At 35.1% G+C, this 16,525-nt stretch overlaps 1 protein-coding gene and 1 long non-coding RNA gene across 2 annotated transcripts; one reads left to right on the top strand and one right to left on the bottom strand.

Annotated features, from left to right (window-relative positions):
• Window positions 1-2,491: 2,491 nt before the first annotated feature.
• Window positions 2,492-2,907, top strand: LOC142232185 (turripeptide OL11-like). The gene is made up of 2 exons (XM_075303253.1): window positions 2,492-2,733; window positions 2,813-2,907. The coding sequence occupies exons 1-2, from the start codon at window positions 2,553-2,555 to the stop codon at window positions 2,845-2,847; spliced, it is 216 nt and encodes a 71-aa protein (XP_075159368.1). The 5' UTR covers window positions 2,492-2,552; the 3' UTR covers window positions 2,848-2,907.
• An 8,529-nt stretch (window positions 2,908-11,436) lies between these two features.
• LOC142219545 (uncharacterized) lies at window positions 11,437-11,708 on the bottom strand. Its single transcript, XR_012717625.1, has 2 exons — window positions 11,632-11,708; window positions 11,437-11,545 (listed from the first exon to the last, which is right to left on the bottom strand). It is a non-coding gene; the product is annotated as an uncharacterized LOC142219545 (long non-coding RNA).
• Window positions 11,709-16,525: the final 4,817 nt, after the last annotated feature.

Here is a 16,525-nt window from a genome sequence, read left to right as displayed (position 1 = left end):
CTATATATAATTACGGACCGATATGGACCAATTCTGCCACGGTTGTTAAAGATCATATACTAACACCATGTTCCAAATTACAACCGGATTGGATGAAATTTGCTTCCTTTGAGACTTCGCAAGCCAAATCTGGGGATCGGTTTATATGGGGGCTATATATAATTATGAACCGATGTGGACCAATTTTTGCATGGTTGTTAGAGACCATATACCAATATCATGTACCAAATTTCAGGCGGATCGGATGAAATATGCTTCTCTTTGAGGCTCCGCAACCCAAATCTGGGGATCGCTTTATATGGGGGCTATATATAATTATGGACCGATGTGAACCAATTTTTGCACGGTCGTTAGAGACCTTATACCAATACCATGTACCAAATTTCAGCCGGATCGGATGCAATTTGCTTCTCTTTGAGGCTTCGCAAGCCAAATCTGGAGATCGGTTTATATGGGGTCTATATATAATTATGGACCGATGTGGACCAATTTTTGCATGGTTGTTAGAGACCATATACCAACATAATGTACCAAATTTCAGCCGGATCGGATGAAATTTGCTTCTCTTTGAGGCTCCGCAAGCCAAATCTGGGGATCGGTTTATATGGGGGCTATATATAATTATGGACCTATATGGACCAATTTTTGCACGGTTGTTAGAGACCATATACCAACACCATGTACCAAATTTCAGCCGGATCGGATGAAATTTGCTTCTCTTTTAGGCTCCGCAAGCCAAATCTGGGTATCGGTTTATATGGGGGCTATATATAATTATGAACTGATGTGGACCAATTTTTGCATGGTTGTTAGAGACCATATACCAACACCATATACCAAATTTCAGCCGGATCGGATGAAATATGCTTCTGTTAGAGGCTCCACAAGCCAAATCTGAGGGTCCCTTTATATGGGGGCTATACGTAAAAGTGGACCGATGTGGCCCATTTTCAATACCATCCGACCTATATCGATAACAACTACTTGTGTCAAGTTTCAAGTCGATAGATTGTTTCGTTCGGAAGTTAGCGTGATTTCAACAGACGGACGGACGGACGGACGGACGGACGGACGGACATGCTTAGATCGACCCAGAATTTCACCACGGCCCAGAATATATATACTTTATGGGGTCTTACAGCAATATTTCGATGTGTTACAAACGGAATGACAAAGTTAATATACCCCCATCCTATGATGGAGGGTATAAAAAAGTAGGCTCTCAAATTGCCGTAGTGGAAACAACGAGCATGTATACAAAGGTACCGTTACAGAAATTTGACCCTATCTAGTGACCATATTTATTTAATTTGTTAATCGACATAATTCAAGATTGATAAAAAACATACTTGTAAAATACCGTTCATAGCAAATTCAGGTATAGCTCATAATTATATGTGGCATCAAATGAAAAAAAATATGGGAGTTATCTCTAAATCTGAACCGATTTCAAACCAAATTTGGCATGCAAAGCTACAATATTAATTTTACTCCCTGTGCAAAATTTAAAGCAAAGTAGGGAAGAACTCTTGCTTCGGGGGCCTTATAAGTGCATATCGGGCGAAAACTATATCTAAATCTGAACCTATTTCAACAAAATTCGGCACACTTTACGACACTATCAATTGCACTTCTTGTGCAAAATTTAAAGTAAATCAGGCTAAAATTCGGGCAAAAGATATATATGGGAGATATATCTAAAACTTAACCGATTTCTTCCAAAATCAATAGGGTTCTATTCTGGCCCAAAATACTTAAATTGCGAACTAGACTTTGATTATAAAAATGTGTTCACAGAAAGACGGACAGACGGACATGGCTAGATCGACTCAGGGGCCGACCCTGAACAATATTGCCAAAGACACCATATGTCTATCTCCTCTCCTTCTGGGTGTTGCAAACATATACACTAACTTATAATACCCTGTTCCACAGTGTGGCGCAGGGTATAAAAATTAAACAAGAATATATTATTAGTCTTTAGCATTTTTTTCGAACAAAACAGAATCTTCAGAAATAGTTCCTTTTTATTTGTCTTTGAAATAGCGGTTGGCATTTTCATAATCTCCCGTCTTATAAGGATCGCCTCGGTATTATTCAATTGCCCACATTGAATTATATATTTACCCATTGTATAATTATTTTTAGTCTCTAAGGATATTTTTATCCATAGATTTAAGATAAAAAAAGCATAAGATCATAACACTTAATATTTTTTTTATTTAAAAATATTGCATTATTTACAAATCTTCCTCAATTGCACAATTTAATCTATTCTATTACATTTCTTTGAAAATCTATTAATTCTTCGAAAAATCTTTTCTACAATGTGCCATAAATCCGCTCGAATGACATTTCTTATCTACTGGGTCAAATATTTCTATTTTGATTAGTTTTTTTTTTTGTTTGTCTAGTCTTCATGTAGAACGAAAAACAAAACATATAAAAGTACTTGAAACTATATAAATAGAATTCAATTCGTAGCTTAAAGAATAGTCTTTAAAAATATTTCTATAGTATTGTTTGCTCAGTTCGTTTAGAAGAAAACAAAAATGCGTTTCTTATTTCTTTGCTTCACTTTGGTTGTGACCTTGTTGGCCTTGGCTAGAGGAGATGATTGCTTGCGTCCTTGCCCCATGAACTTTTCTCCTGTTTGCGGAGAACATGATGGAAGCTATAACACCTATCCCAACGAATGCGCCATGGAAGCTGCTGCTTGCAAGCTAGGAAAATGTAAGAGAATTTATTGCGATGCAATTTTTTTCTATTGGAATTTTATTTTGTGTTATCTTATAATTTTTTTTTGTTGCAGCTGTTACAAAAGCTTATGATGGAGAATGTAAATAAAATGTGATAATGTAAATGGAATGAGAAAAATGTGCCTTAAATAAAAAGTTTAAAGAATCATTTTATGTGGTTTGTGATCGGACAGATTAATCGGGGAAAAATCGATTAAAAAATAAGCCCTAATTATATGGGAAAATACGTAGCGAGGGTTACCATTTATATTTTCGCATTAGAGCAAATACAAATATTAATCATCGAAAATCGCTTTATTGTTTCGCATTTGCTTTTCGCTGCGAGGAAGTTTGTTTGGAAGAAAATCATATACTTTTTGTGATAAACGTTGATTTTTTTTACAAGATGTAGAAACATTTCTATGAAAAGTAATTAATTTTTTTACTTTTCTGGTTAATTACATATTTCCTCACATCTTTTCACTTCCACGAGGTTTATTAGGGCTTAGCACCTTAAGGCATGAAAACGTGACATTGAAAATATTTTAGATTTTTTTTATAGTACAGGATCACAGAAAACAAGTGAAATCTTACATTTTTAATGTATGAAGTGCTTAAATAGTAATAAATATTTACTGTTGTGATTATTTGGGACACTTTACCACTCTTAATTTCATGTTATTCGACAAATTAATCACCTTAAATTGCTTTTGTAAATCGAATAAACGTTATTTTATCAAAATGGCATTTGGCAACACCGACGTTATGAGATGTTCTGGATAGATCACCAGTGCAACAAGGTTCTGGATAGCTCACACAAATGTAGCATCGAGGACTACAAGAAAACATGACTAATAAAATTGTGAAATTCTTACTGAAGAGCAATTTGAAAAACGTCTGAATGCAACGCGTTTTCAAATTGTTGAAAATGTAAAAATTGTTGTGGCAAAATCCGGTTTAGCTAAACCGTGTGGACATGCAAAATACCAACGGCACAGATTTAAATTAATAATCAGCCCCAATTTAGAATGGTTCTCCAAGTGGCAATATGGCAATACGTATGGGAATAAAAAGAAGTCATTGGGGGCCGAGTCAGGTCTATGCGGCGAATGACCCATCAAATCGACGCGTTTGGTTTTAGTGTTTTTATACCCTGCGCCACACTGTGGAACAGGGCATTATAAGTTAGTGCATATGGTGTCTTTGGCAATAATGCTCAGGGTGGGTCCCTGAGTCGATATAAACATGTCCGTCTGTCTATGCGTCCTTCTGTCTGTGAACACATTTTTGTGATCAAAGTCTAGGTCGCAATTTGAGTCCAATCGCCTTCAAATTTGGCGCATGTTCCTAATTTGGGTCACAATAGAACCCTATTGATTTTGGAAGAAATCGATTCAGATTTAGATATAGCTCCCATATATATCTTTCGCCCGATATGCACTAATATGGACCCAGCAGCCAGAGTTTTATACCGATTGGCTTGAAATTTTGTAGAAACATAACACTTAGTCGTATAGTCAAGTATGCAAAATTTGATTGAAATCGGTTCAGACTTAGATATAGCTCCCATATATATCTTTCGCCCGATATGGACTAATATGGTCCTAAAAGCCAAAGTTTTGGCCCAATTTGGTTGAAATTTTGCACAGGGAGTAGATTTAGCATTGTAGCTATGCATGCCAAATTTGGTTGAAATCGATTCAGATTTAGATATAGCTCCCATATATATCTTTATCCCAGAAGCCAGAGTTTTATCCCGATTAGCTTGAAATTTTGCACAAGGAGTACAAGTGGTAGTATAGTCATGTATGTCAAATTCGATTGAAATCGGTTCAGATTTAGATATAGTTTCCATATATATTTTTCGCCCCATATGGACTTATATGGCCCCAGAAGCCATAGTTTTGGCCCAATTTGGTTGAAATTTTGCACTAGGAGTACAATTAGTAATATAGTCATGTGTGCCAAATTTGATTGAAATCGGTTCAGATGTAGATATAGCTCCCATATATATATTTTTCTGATTTCGACAAAAATGGTCAAAATACCAACATTTTTCTTATTAAATCGCCACTGCTTAGTCGAAAAGTTGTAAAAATTACTCTAATTTTCCTAAACTTCTAATACATATATATCGAGCGATAAATCATAAATAAACTTTTGCGAAGTTTCCTTAAAATTGCTTCAGATTTAAATGTTTGCCATATTTTCTTACTAAAATTGTGTTCCACCCTAGTGCATTAGCCGACTTAAATTTTTAGTCTATAGATTTTGTAATAGTCTCTCAAATTCTGTCCAGATCGAGTGATATTTAAAGGTATGTATTTGGGACAAACCTTTATATAAAGCACCCAGCACAATTGACGGATGTGATATGGTATCGAAAATTTAGATCTACAAAGTGGTGCAGGGTATAATATAGTCGGCCCGCACGACTTTAGACTTTCCTTACTTGTTATTTTTGAATACAACTGGCAAGCAAATGGTTGTATACCAGTTAGTTGTATAGCACTGCGTTGCTCTAGTGCTACGAGTGCGACATGTCCAGTTTTTCCGAAAAACAGGCGATCATTTTCTTATGCAAAGTGCTTCGCGAGGTAGCAATTTTTTTTGGTTTCGGCTCATCTTGAAATACTCATTCAGCCGACTGCTGCTTACTTTCGGGATCATACGCATAAATTCACGATTCATCACCTGCCACGATGCCACAGACGTGTTTCTAAACACCGTGATCGTATTTATCTTTCAACCAATCGACATGAGCCTTTTCGTGTGCTAACACGAACAAATTTTTTTGACGGTCAAATGTTCATGCAATATTGATTGTATGCTGGTCCCATTAATGCCTAAGGTTGTCTTAATCTCACGATAAGTCACTTGACGATCATGCGATATCGGAACGAAACTGAGTTTGCTCGACCTTCACGAAATTCGTCTTGGAGTGAATTACGACGTCGTTTGAATTCACTATGGCATCGATAAACACTGGCCCTTTCCTCAGAATCCATCTAAATTTTTACGTGGTTCAGTCTTGAAACTAAGTTTCAATAGTTTTATATGGCCAATATAAGAGCATGGACTGTTGAAGGTATTCACACATACTACATTAATTTAAATCGAGCGATACATATAAATCTGATTTTAAGTTTTATTTTTTGTTTTTATTTTTTAATGACTTTCAATTTATTGAGTATGAGCTCTAAAAATATTGGTTAGATATATATGTGGTGCCTATTCTAAATTATTGACAATTTTTCAGCGAACTAATCTGTTAGTCCAAAAAATGACATATGCAAAATTTCATTACCACTAAGCAATAAATGTAATCAGTACTTTAGTCACTAGCAGGGCTGCCAATAAAATTTCAAGAATAGTCGTCATTTTTTTTTCTGAAAAAATCGTCATAATCGTCACTTCCATTTTAAAAATCTTCAAAAAATCTGCAATGTTAATAATATTAAAACCAAACTAATTTTTTGGTTAAAAACAAAAATATTTATTTCATATTTATATGTTCTTTAGAACAGAAAATTAACACAACTATGCATTTCAACAACAAAATCATAATGAATTCAATCTTGTATAAAAATAAAATTAAAAAAAAGCATTTTTATGCAATGTTATGCAATTAAAAAAATAATATAAACAAGTAAGGAAAGTCTAAAGTCGGGCGGGGCCGACTATATTATACCCTGTACCACTTTGTAGATCTAAATTTTCGATACCATATCACATCCGTCATATGTGTTGGGGGCTATATATAAAGGTTTGTCCCAAATACATACATTAAACCAGTAAGGAAAGTCTAAAGTCGGGCGGGGCCGACTATATTATACCCTGCACCACTTTGTAGATCTAAATTTTCGATACCATATCACATCCGTCAAATGTGTTGGGGGCTATATATAAAGGTTTGTCCCAAATACATACATTTAAATGTCACTCGATCTGGAAGAATTTGATAGACTTCTGCAAAATCTATAGACTCAAAATTTAAGTCGGATAATGCACTAGGGTGGAACACAATGTTAGTAAAAAATAAATATGGGAAACGTTTAAATCTGAAGCAATTTTAAGGAAACTTCGAAAAAATTTATTCATGATTTATCGCTCGATATATGTGTATTAGAAGTTTAAGAAAATTAGAGTCATTTTTACAACTTTTCGACTAAGCAGTAGCGATTTTATAAGGAAAATGTTGGTACTTTGACCATTTTTGTCGAAATCAGAAAAACATATATATGGGAGCTATATCTAAATCTGAACCGATTTCAACAAAATTTGGCACGCATAGCTACAATGCTAATTCTACTCCCTGTGCGAAATTTCAACTAAATCGGAGTTAAAAATTGGCCTCTGTGGTCATATGAGTGTAAATCGGGCGAAAGCTTTATATGGGAGATATATCCAAATCTGAACCGATTTCAACCAAATTTGGCACGCATAGTAACAACGCTAATTCTACTCTCTATGCAAAATTTCAACTAAATCGGAGCAAGAAATTGGCCTCTGTGGGCAAATGAGTGTAAATCGGGCGAAAGCTATATATGGGAGTTATATCGAAATCTGAACCGATTTTGCTGATATTTTGCAAGTTTTTCGAGACTCATAAAATATTCGGATGTACGGAATTTGAGGAAGATAGGTTGATATACACGCCAATTATCACCAGATCGGTGAAAAATATATATGGCAGCTATATATAAATCTGAACCGATTTTTTCCAAAATCAATAGGGATCGTCTTTGAGCCGAAACAGGACCCTATACCAAATTTTAGAACAATCGGACTAAAACTGCGAGCTGTACTTTGCACACAAAAATACATCAACAGACAGACAGACAGACGGACAGACAGACGGACAGACAGACAGATGGACATCGCTAAATCGACTCAGAATTTAATTCTAAGCCGATCCGTATACTAAAAGGTTGGTCTATGATTACTCCTTCTTGGCGTTACATACAAATGCACAAACTTATTATACCCTGTACCACAGTAGTGGTGAAGGGTATAAATATCACTCGATCTGGACAGAATTTGATAGACTTCTACAAAAACTATAGACTCAAAATGTAAGTCGGTTAATGCACTAGGGTGGAACATTGTTAGTAAAAAACAAGTAAGTAAAGTCTAAAGTCGGGCGGGGCCGAATATATTATACCCTGCACCACTATGTAGACAAACATTTGTGTTACCATCTCAACTACTTAAAATTTGCTGGGAGCTATATAAAAGCTTGCATTTCCAGATACAAATACTTTTAATGGAAACAATTTTTTTGTACTTCTACAAAAACTCTAGAATTAAAATTTAAATCGGCTAACGCCCTGGGATGAAACACAATGTTAGTAAAAAATATGGGAAATATGAAGCGAGAGAAATTGTACAAAAGAGATTTATGAGTTTTCAGGCGATACATATGTATTCGAGATATAGGACGATTAGAGTAATATTTACAATTTTTGCTACTCAGCAGTGGCGATTTTACAAGGATATTGGTTAGATCTCGCCAAGATATGTGGTCAAGTGTGGGTTGTGATATATTATTTGGTCTAGTCGGGCGACTTGGAGCCTTATTTAAAACTCATCCGTTCTGTGGAAATTTTGGCATTGCGGTGTGTAGGATATGGGGAAATCATCACAGAATTTTGTGTAAAGTGTGAGAATTTTGGCCATATTTGTATTCTCTGAGGAAACTATCCAGTCAATTGGAGGAAAATCCCATTGAAAATGGGTCTAAAATATGAAACAGTCTACCATATTTCCCCAACTCTGGTGTACGTATATATGGGTGCAATACATGCATAGTTAGAATAATAATTCTGGTATCTATGCGAAATTTCACGTAAATGGCCCCCCTGGTCATATGAGTGCAAATCGGACGGGAGATATATATGGGAGCCATATCTAAATCTGAACCGATTTCAACCAAATTTGCCACAATTACCTATACTACTAAACGTACTCCTTGTGCGAAATTTGAAGCACATCACGGCAAAACCCTGGATTTTGAGGCCATATAAGTTCAAATCGGACGAAATATATATATGGGAGCTATATCTAAATCTGAATCGATTTTGACCATATTTGATACATACAATAGTATCGTTAAAAGTACCGCTTGTGCAAAATTTGAAGTAAGTCAGGGCAAAACTCTGGCTTTTGAGACCATATAAGTCCAAATCGGGCGAAAGATATATATATATATATATATATATATATATATATATATATATATATATATATATATATATATATATATATATATATATATATATATATATATATATATATATATATATATATATATATATATATATATATATATATATATATATATATATATATATATATATATATATATATGAGCTATATCTAAATCTGAACCGATTTTAACAAAATTTGACACACTTAACGATACTATTAAACGTACCCCTTGTGCAAAATTTGAAGCAAATCACGGCAAAACTCTTTTGTGGCCATATAAGTTCAAATCGGACGAAAGATATATGGGAGCTATATCTAAATTTGAACCGATTTCAATCAAATTAACCAAACATTGGTAGAATGTCAATTCTACCAAAGTTTACTACCCTCACGGAGATCGGTAGTAAACATTGGCGTCTGTGGTCATATGAGTCTAAATCGGACGAAAGATATATATGGGAGCTATATCTAAATCTGAACCGATTTGGCTGATATTTTGCAAGATTTTCGAGATTCATAAAATATTTGGATGTACGGTATTTCAAGAAAATCGATTGATAAACACGTTAACTATGACCACATCGGGATAAATATATATGGCAGCTATATCTAAATCTGAACCGATTTTTTCCAAAACCAATAGCGATTGTCTCTGTCCCAAGAAACGGCCCTATGCCAAATTTGAGGACGATCGGACTTAAATTGCGAGCTGTACTTTGCGCACAAACATACATGAACAGACAGACAGACGGCCAGACAGACAGACGGACAGACAGACCGACAGACAGACAGACGGACATCGCTAAATCGACTCAGAATTTAATTCTAAGCCGATCGGTATACTAAAAGATGGGTCTATGACCACTATTTCTTGGCGTTACATACATATGCACTAACTTATAATACCCTATTCCACAGTGTGGCGCAGGGTATAAATATGGGAAACGTTTAAATCGGAAGCAATTTTAAGGAAACTTCGCAAAAGTTTATTTATGATTTATCGCTCGATATATATGTATTAGAAGTTTAGGAATATTAGAGTCCTTTTTACAACTTTTCGACTAAGCAGTGGCGACTTTACAATGAAAATGTTGGTATTTTGACCATTTTTGTCGAAATCAGAAAAACATATATATGGGAGCTATATCTAAATCTTATCCGATTTCAACCAAATCTGGCACGCGTAGCTACAATGCTAATTATACTCCCTGTGCTAAATTTCAACTAAATCGGAGTTAAAAATTGGCCTCTGTGGTCATATGAGTTTAAATCGGGCGAAAGCTATATATGGGAGATATATCTAAATCTGGACCGATTTCAACCAAATTTGGCACGCATAGCTACAATGCTAATTCTACTCCTTGTGCAAAATTTCTACTAAATCGGAGCAACAAATTTGGCACGCATAACTACAATGCTAATTCTACTCCCTGTACAAAATTTCAACTAAATCGGGCAAAAAATTTGCCTCTGTGGTCATATGAGTGTAAATCGGGCGAAAGCTATATATGGGAGCTATATCTAAATCTGAACCAATTTCAGCCAAATTTGGCACGCATAGCTACAATGCTAATTCTACTCCCTGTGCAAAATTTCAATTAAATCGGAGTAAAAGATTGGCCACTGTGGTCATATGAGTGTAAATCGGGCGAACGAACGATATGGGAGCTATATCTAAATCTGAACTGATTTCAATAAAATTTGGCACACTTGACTACACTATTAATTGTACTCCTAGTGCAAAATGTCAACCAAATTGGGTTAAAACTCTGGCTTCTGGGGCCGTATTAGTCCATATCGAGCGAAAGATATATATGGGAGCTATATCTAAATCTGAACCGATTTCAATAAAATTTGGCACACTTGATCATAAATTCAATAAATTTTGGCAAACTTGACTTGACTAATTGTTCTTCTTGTGCAAAATTTTAAGCAAATTAGGTAAAACTCTGGCTTCTGGGGCCATATAAGTCCATATCGGGCGAAATATATATATGGAAGTTATATCTAAATCTGAACCGATTTCTTCCAAAATCAATAGGGTTCTATTCTGAGCCAAAATACATACTTTTGCCAAATTTGAAGTCGATTGGACTAAAACTGCGACCTAGACTTTGATTAAAAAAATGTGTTCACGGACAGATGGATATGGCTATACCGACTCAGGAGCCCACCCTGAGCATTTTTGCCAAAGGCACCATGTGTCTATCTCGTCTCCTTCTGGGTGTTGCAAACAGTCTATAGAAATACAATTTTAACAAAATTTTCTATAGAAATACAATTTTGAAAACCTTTTCTATAGAAAAAATAAATAAAACTATTGAAACTTAGAATTAAAATTTTGAAAAAAATTTCTATAAATTCCATATAAAATATTGTCCTGAGGACTAAGGCTTCAAGTCCAAAAGTTGCTAAACTTTTCAATGAGGTCTGCAAAATTCCATGCGTAAATAAATTTTGCTAGTATAAAATAAATACAAAGGTACGATACGAATAACTAATCATACTTTATTCAATGTTTTATTTTTATTTAGAATAGGCCTTTCATGGAATTGTATTACTTATTGTACACTCTCCATCGAACGCCTTAGTAATTCCTGTAAAAAAAGATTGTTTTGTGTATAAAATTTGAGAAATTTTATATATTAAAATTTATAAATTTTTAAAATTGTAAGAAACTTACATTTCAGCAGCTTGCATTGCACATTCATTGGGATAAGTAAGCAAATAACCATTACGATTAGTACAAACTGGAATATAAAGGGTGATACGGTCAAAATTTGGGCAAGGGAAAACGCGTGTAAATCGGTGAAATCGTTTATTTAAAAAATCAAATTAAATTTATTTTTCAAGTTCAATTAGTATAAAATTCAGGAAAAATATTCAGTTAGGCTTTCGCTTTTCCAAATCCGAATTGCCGGGCCTCACGCTTGACACCTGCCATCAGATTTTGTACAGCCACCTTGTCCACCTTCTTCGCCGCAGAAAGCCAGTTTGCCTTGAACTGCTGCTCGTCCTTAGCAGTTTTTTTGGTCTTCTTTAGGTTCCGCTTGACAATAGCCCAGTATTTCTCACTTGGGCGGAGCTCTGGCGTGTTGGTAGGGTTCTTGTCCTTGGGAACCACCTGCACGTTGTTGGCGGCGTACCACTCCATGGCCTTTTTACCATAATGGCAAGATGCCAAATCCGGCCAAAACAGTACGGAACAACCGTGTTTCTTCAGGAAAGGCAGCAGACGTTTATTCAAACACTCTTTCACGTAAATTTCTTGGTTGACAGTCCCGGAAGCTATGAAAATACTGCTTTTCAAGCCCCAGGTACAGATGGCTTGCCAAACCAGATATTTCTTTGCGAACTTTGACAGTTTTATGTGCTTGAAAATATCTGCTACCTTTCCCCTTCCTTTTGCCGTATAAAACTCCTGTCCCGGAAGCTGCTTGTAGTCGGCTTTGACGAAGGTTTCGTCGTCCATTACCACGCAGTCAAACTTCGTCAGCATCGTCGTGTACAGCCTCCGGGATCGCGCTTTGGCCGTCGTATTTTGTTTATCATCGCCATTTGGAGTCACTACCTTCTTGTAAGTCGATAGCCCGGCTCGTTTTTTGGCTCGATGCACGGTTGTAGACGATACACCCAGCATATTTTCGGCATCCCGGAGAGAGAGGTTAGGGTTTCGCTTGAAACTACCAGCAACTCTCTTTGTCGTCTCAGCGGCTTCCGGTTTTCGATTTCCCCCCAATCCAGACTTCCTGGCTGTCGACAAACGTTCCCCAAACACTTTAATTACATTTGCAAGGGTTGATTTGGCAACTTTTAGCGATTTTGCCAGCTTTGCGTGCGAGTAGCTCGGATTTTCGCGATGCGCGAGCAAAATTTTGATACGCTGCTCTTCTTGCTTGGACGGCGTTTTGACAACTGAAGAGTGAATTCCAAAATCAAAATAGGAGCAACATTCTACACACACACACCTTCAAAATGAGGGGTGTTCATGTTTTTTAAATGCAAAATTTAAAGAAATACGTCAAGTTTATATTGACCAAATTTTGACCGTATCACCCTTTACTCCAAAGAACAAGGTCGGTAGCAATCTCATTTATTAAAGCAAATAATAATGTGAATATTGAAATATAAATTAGAAATAAATTCATTGTGCTAGTCTAGATGCTGATTTATTGGAAACTGAATTTGGTCATTACATTGTCATTCTCATATATATATTTGCCAATCCCAAGTATTAAGATAACAAAAAAGTCAGAAATAAATAATTTATATATTGATATTAAAACATGCAGATATGCTTGAGTTGAATCTCTCTATAATTTCATGGAAATAGCTTCTTAATAATTTAATAGTAGTTCTCAAGTTTAAGAATAACAGTCGGACGAATATCGCTAGATATTTTAAGATGTTTTCCTCATAAGCAATATTTGGACACTCTATATGATCGGATATTTATATTTAATGTAAAATTTATTTTAGCTCCATTGGCGACAGTTTCAATTCTAATAAAATTTAAACATTTAATAAGAGAAAAAAATAATTAATAAAATTAAAATAAAATAGTTTAAGATCAGAATCAAATAGCATTTCTATGAAATCATGAATTATGATGAAATTAGATGGTATAACACTTCCAGATTCGTTTGATAAATATCCGTTTTATTTTAAGTTCGTCCCACCTTGAGTAAAAATATGTGTATTATTTATTAATATTTAAATTCACAACTTCAATTGAATTTTTTGAATTGTTGGTTTCTAAGAGCTCATGTATTAAAATATTTTTTCGGTGATTGAAATTTTCAAAGTGTCACGTGTTTTTCATTTCGATTGACTCGAATCAACTCATCATTATTTGTTTTTTACTTATTTTTTATTATTATAATATTTGCAATTGTTTACACTCGTACATAAATCAAACAAAATATAGCACACAAATCACGTCAACAATGACGTCACCAAATAGTCACGATTTTCATATAAATTATTTTTCATCGAACAATGATAAAATTTGGCACGCGATTGTTGTAAAAAAAAGTACCGCTCTGTTGATGATAAACATTCATATTTGGAAAACAATTAATTCTAATTGTCAGCAAAATATTGGTGACAAAACTACATCGTATCACTAGATACAGGTAGCTTTGTATATTAGGGCGTATTTACGTTCTAAATGATATCGAAAAATATTATTTGAATAAAAGGGGTACATCACAATTTTAAGTTGACTTTTTCGAAAAAAGATTGATTAGTAGATTTTGTTAATATGCAAATTCGATTCGCCGACTTTGGCCAATATCAAATGTCGATTAGTCGATTCCACTAGATTTCCAAAAAATTCCATTCATAAGACTTGAATATTACAAAATTAAGTCTCGTGGCGTATGTCATTTCGTCACTGCTCGGTCGCCATTTTTAAGTTTGTGTTACGACAGCTGGCGTAGGCCCAGATATATCCAATCGCCTCTAATGAATATGGTATTTTTCTCAAATCTTAATTCATTCTCAAGATCCTGACGAAAGTTTTCCAATGCTGTACTAAGCATTTGTATCTTGATAAGTTTGATTGGCTTCCCTACTCGGGCGTCCTTTGCTAATTGCTTTTTTTTCGACGGCTGGTGTAGGTCCAGTTGTATCCAGTCGTATATGGGCTTGCCGAATAGGGGCTTCACATTTTTTTATACCCTGCACCATAGGATGGGGTATATTAACTTTGTCATTCCATTTGTAACACATCGAAATATTGCTCTAAGACCCCATAAAGTATATATATTCGTGGTGAAATTCTGAGTCGATCTAAGCATGTCCGTCCATCCGTCCGTCTGTTGAAATCACGCTAACTTCCGAACGAAACAAGCTATCGACTTGAAACTTGGCACACGTAGTTGTTATTGATGTAGGTCGGTTGCAAATAGGCCATATCGGTCCACATAGAGCCCCCATATAAACGGACCCCCAGATTTGGCTTGCGAATCCTCTAAGAGAAGCAAATTTCATCCGATCCGGCTGAAACGTGGAACAAAGTGTTGGTTTATAGTCTCTAACAACCATGCCAGAATTGGTCCATATCGGTCCATAATTATATATAGCCCCCATATAAACCGATCCCCAGATTTGACACCCGAAGCAAAATTCATCCGATACGGTTGAAACTTAGTACGTGGTGTTAGTATATGGTCTCTAACAACCATGCAAACATTGGTCCATATCGGTTCATAATTATATATAGCCCCCATATAAACTGATTCCCAGATTTGACCTCCGGAGCCTCTTGAAGGAGCAAAATTCATCCGATCCGGTTGAAATTTGGTACTTTTCGCTAGTGTATGGCCGATAACAACCATGCAAAAATTGGTCCATATCGGTTCATAATTATATATAGCCCCAATAAAAACCGATCCCCAATCACAGAAAAATCACGGCTCGAGGCAAAAATAATCTACGAAAATTTTATTGCCATAGTAAATTTTGTCAAAATTTTATATTTCTATAGAAAATTTTGTCAACATTTTATGTCTTTAGGAAATTTTGTCAAAATATAATTTCTATACAAAATTTTGTTACTTGGGATGCGGCCATCGGCCGTAATTTAATTGTGGATGACCGTCTTTAGTAGAAGTTTTTATGCAAACCATGGTGGAGGGTACATAAGATTCGGCCAGGCCGAACTCACAGCTGTATATACTTGTTTGTATTTAAAATTTTGATTTTTTTATCTAATTTTTAAAATAGTATAGGTTTTCTACAATACAAGTTTTTAACCGTTAGTTATCGGTTATTGGTTTCATCTGACTTTTTGTCACCTTTAGAAATAGTTGAAACAAGTAACTGCAGGTCACAATTTAATGGGAATTTATTCATATTTTTACCAAAATCCATTGGTTCAACGTCATATCTGCATATAACCTTCACAGCTCAATTGTATGATTGCTATTGTTGAAGTTAGCCCTAAATTGGAATACCATCAGAAAGGCGCATAATTCAGTGCCAAAGAATTTATTTATAGTTTACCTTGCCAATAGGCTAAAGCGTGAATACTGCCACAATAGCTTAATAATATTGGAAGAAAAACAAACAATAAAATCACTGCAAAAAAACACCAAACAAAGTCTTTAATTGACACAGAAACTGCGCCCGAATTGCCACAGAATAGCAATGCCGAATTATGTTCGGTGGAAGAACATAAAAAATGGTAACATTTAATTAAGATGAAATTGTGAAATAACCTTCGTCAGAAAATGTGCAGAAAAAATGCCAAAAATCAAAAGACTTAAGACAGCAGCAGGCCTCATTGGCTACAACATCTACTGCAGCATCTGTTAGGCGAAGAATGAATGCCAAAGGCAGAGAGGTAAAACGTCACAAATGTACACTACAACTACGAATTGCGTCCAACAAAAAAGTTTTCAATCAATCATTCAATTCAATTGAATTTTATTTTATTTTTTCGTTTTTTTTTTAATATAATGCGTTCACTTTTCGTATGTCTGATGGTATTTTTCTTCATTAGGTCTGGCTGGTGGTTTGGTGTCTTTTTTCATTGATTTCATGACACCTTAAAAATGCTGCTATTGATTTTT

The sequence above is a fragment of the Haematobia irritans genome, chromosome 1, assembly GCF_050003625.1.
Source record: "Haematobia irritans isolate KBUSLIRL chromosome 1, ASM5000362v1, whole genome shotgun sequence".
NCBI classification, from domain to species: domain Eukaryota; kingdom Metazoa; phylum Arthropoda; class Insecta; order Diptera; family Muscidae; genus Haematobia; species Haematobia irritans.
This window is presented reverse-complemented; position numbering and strand designations above follow the sequence as displayed.

Excerpts from the sequence above, each read along its gene's own strand:
- LOC142232185 (XM_075303253.1), top strand. The coding sequence starts at position 2,553 with ATGCGTTTCTTATTTCTTTGCTTCACTTTGGTTGTGACCTTGTTGGCC. Across the intron at positions 2,734-2,812 it reads TGCTTGCAAGCTAGGAAAAT|CTGTTACAAAAGCTTATGAT; the intron begins GTAAGAGAATTT and ends TTTTTGTTGCAG.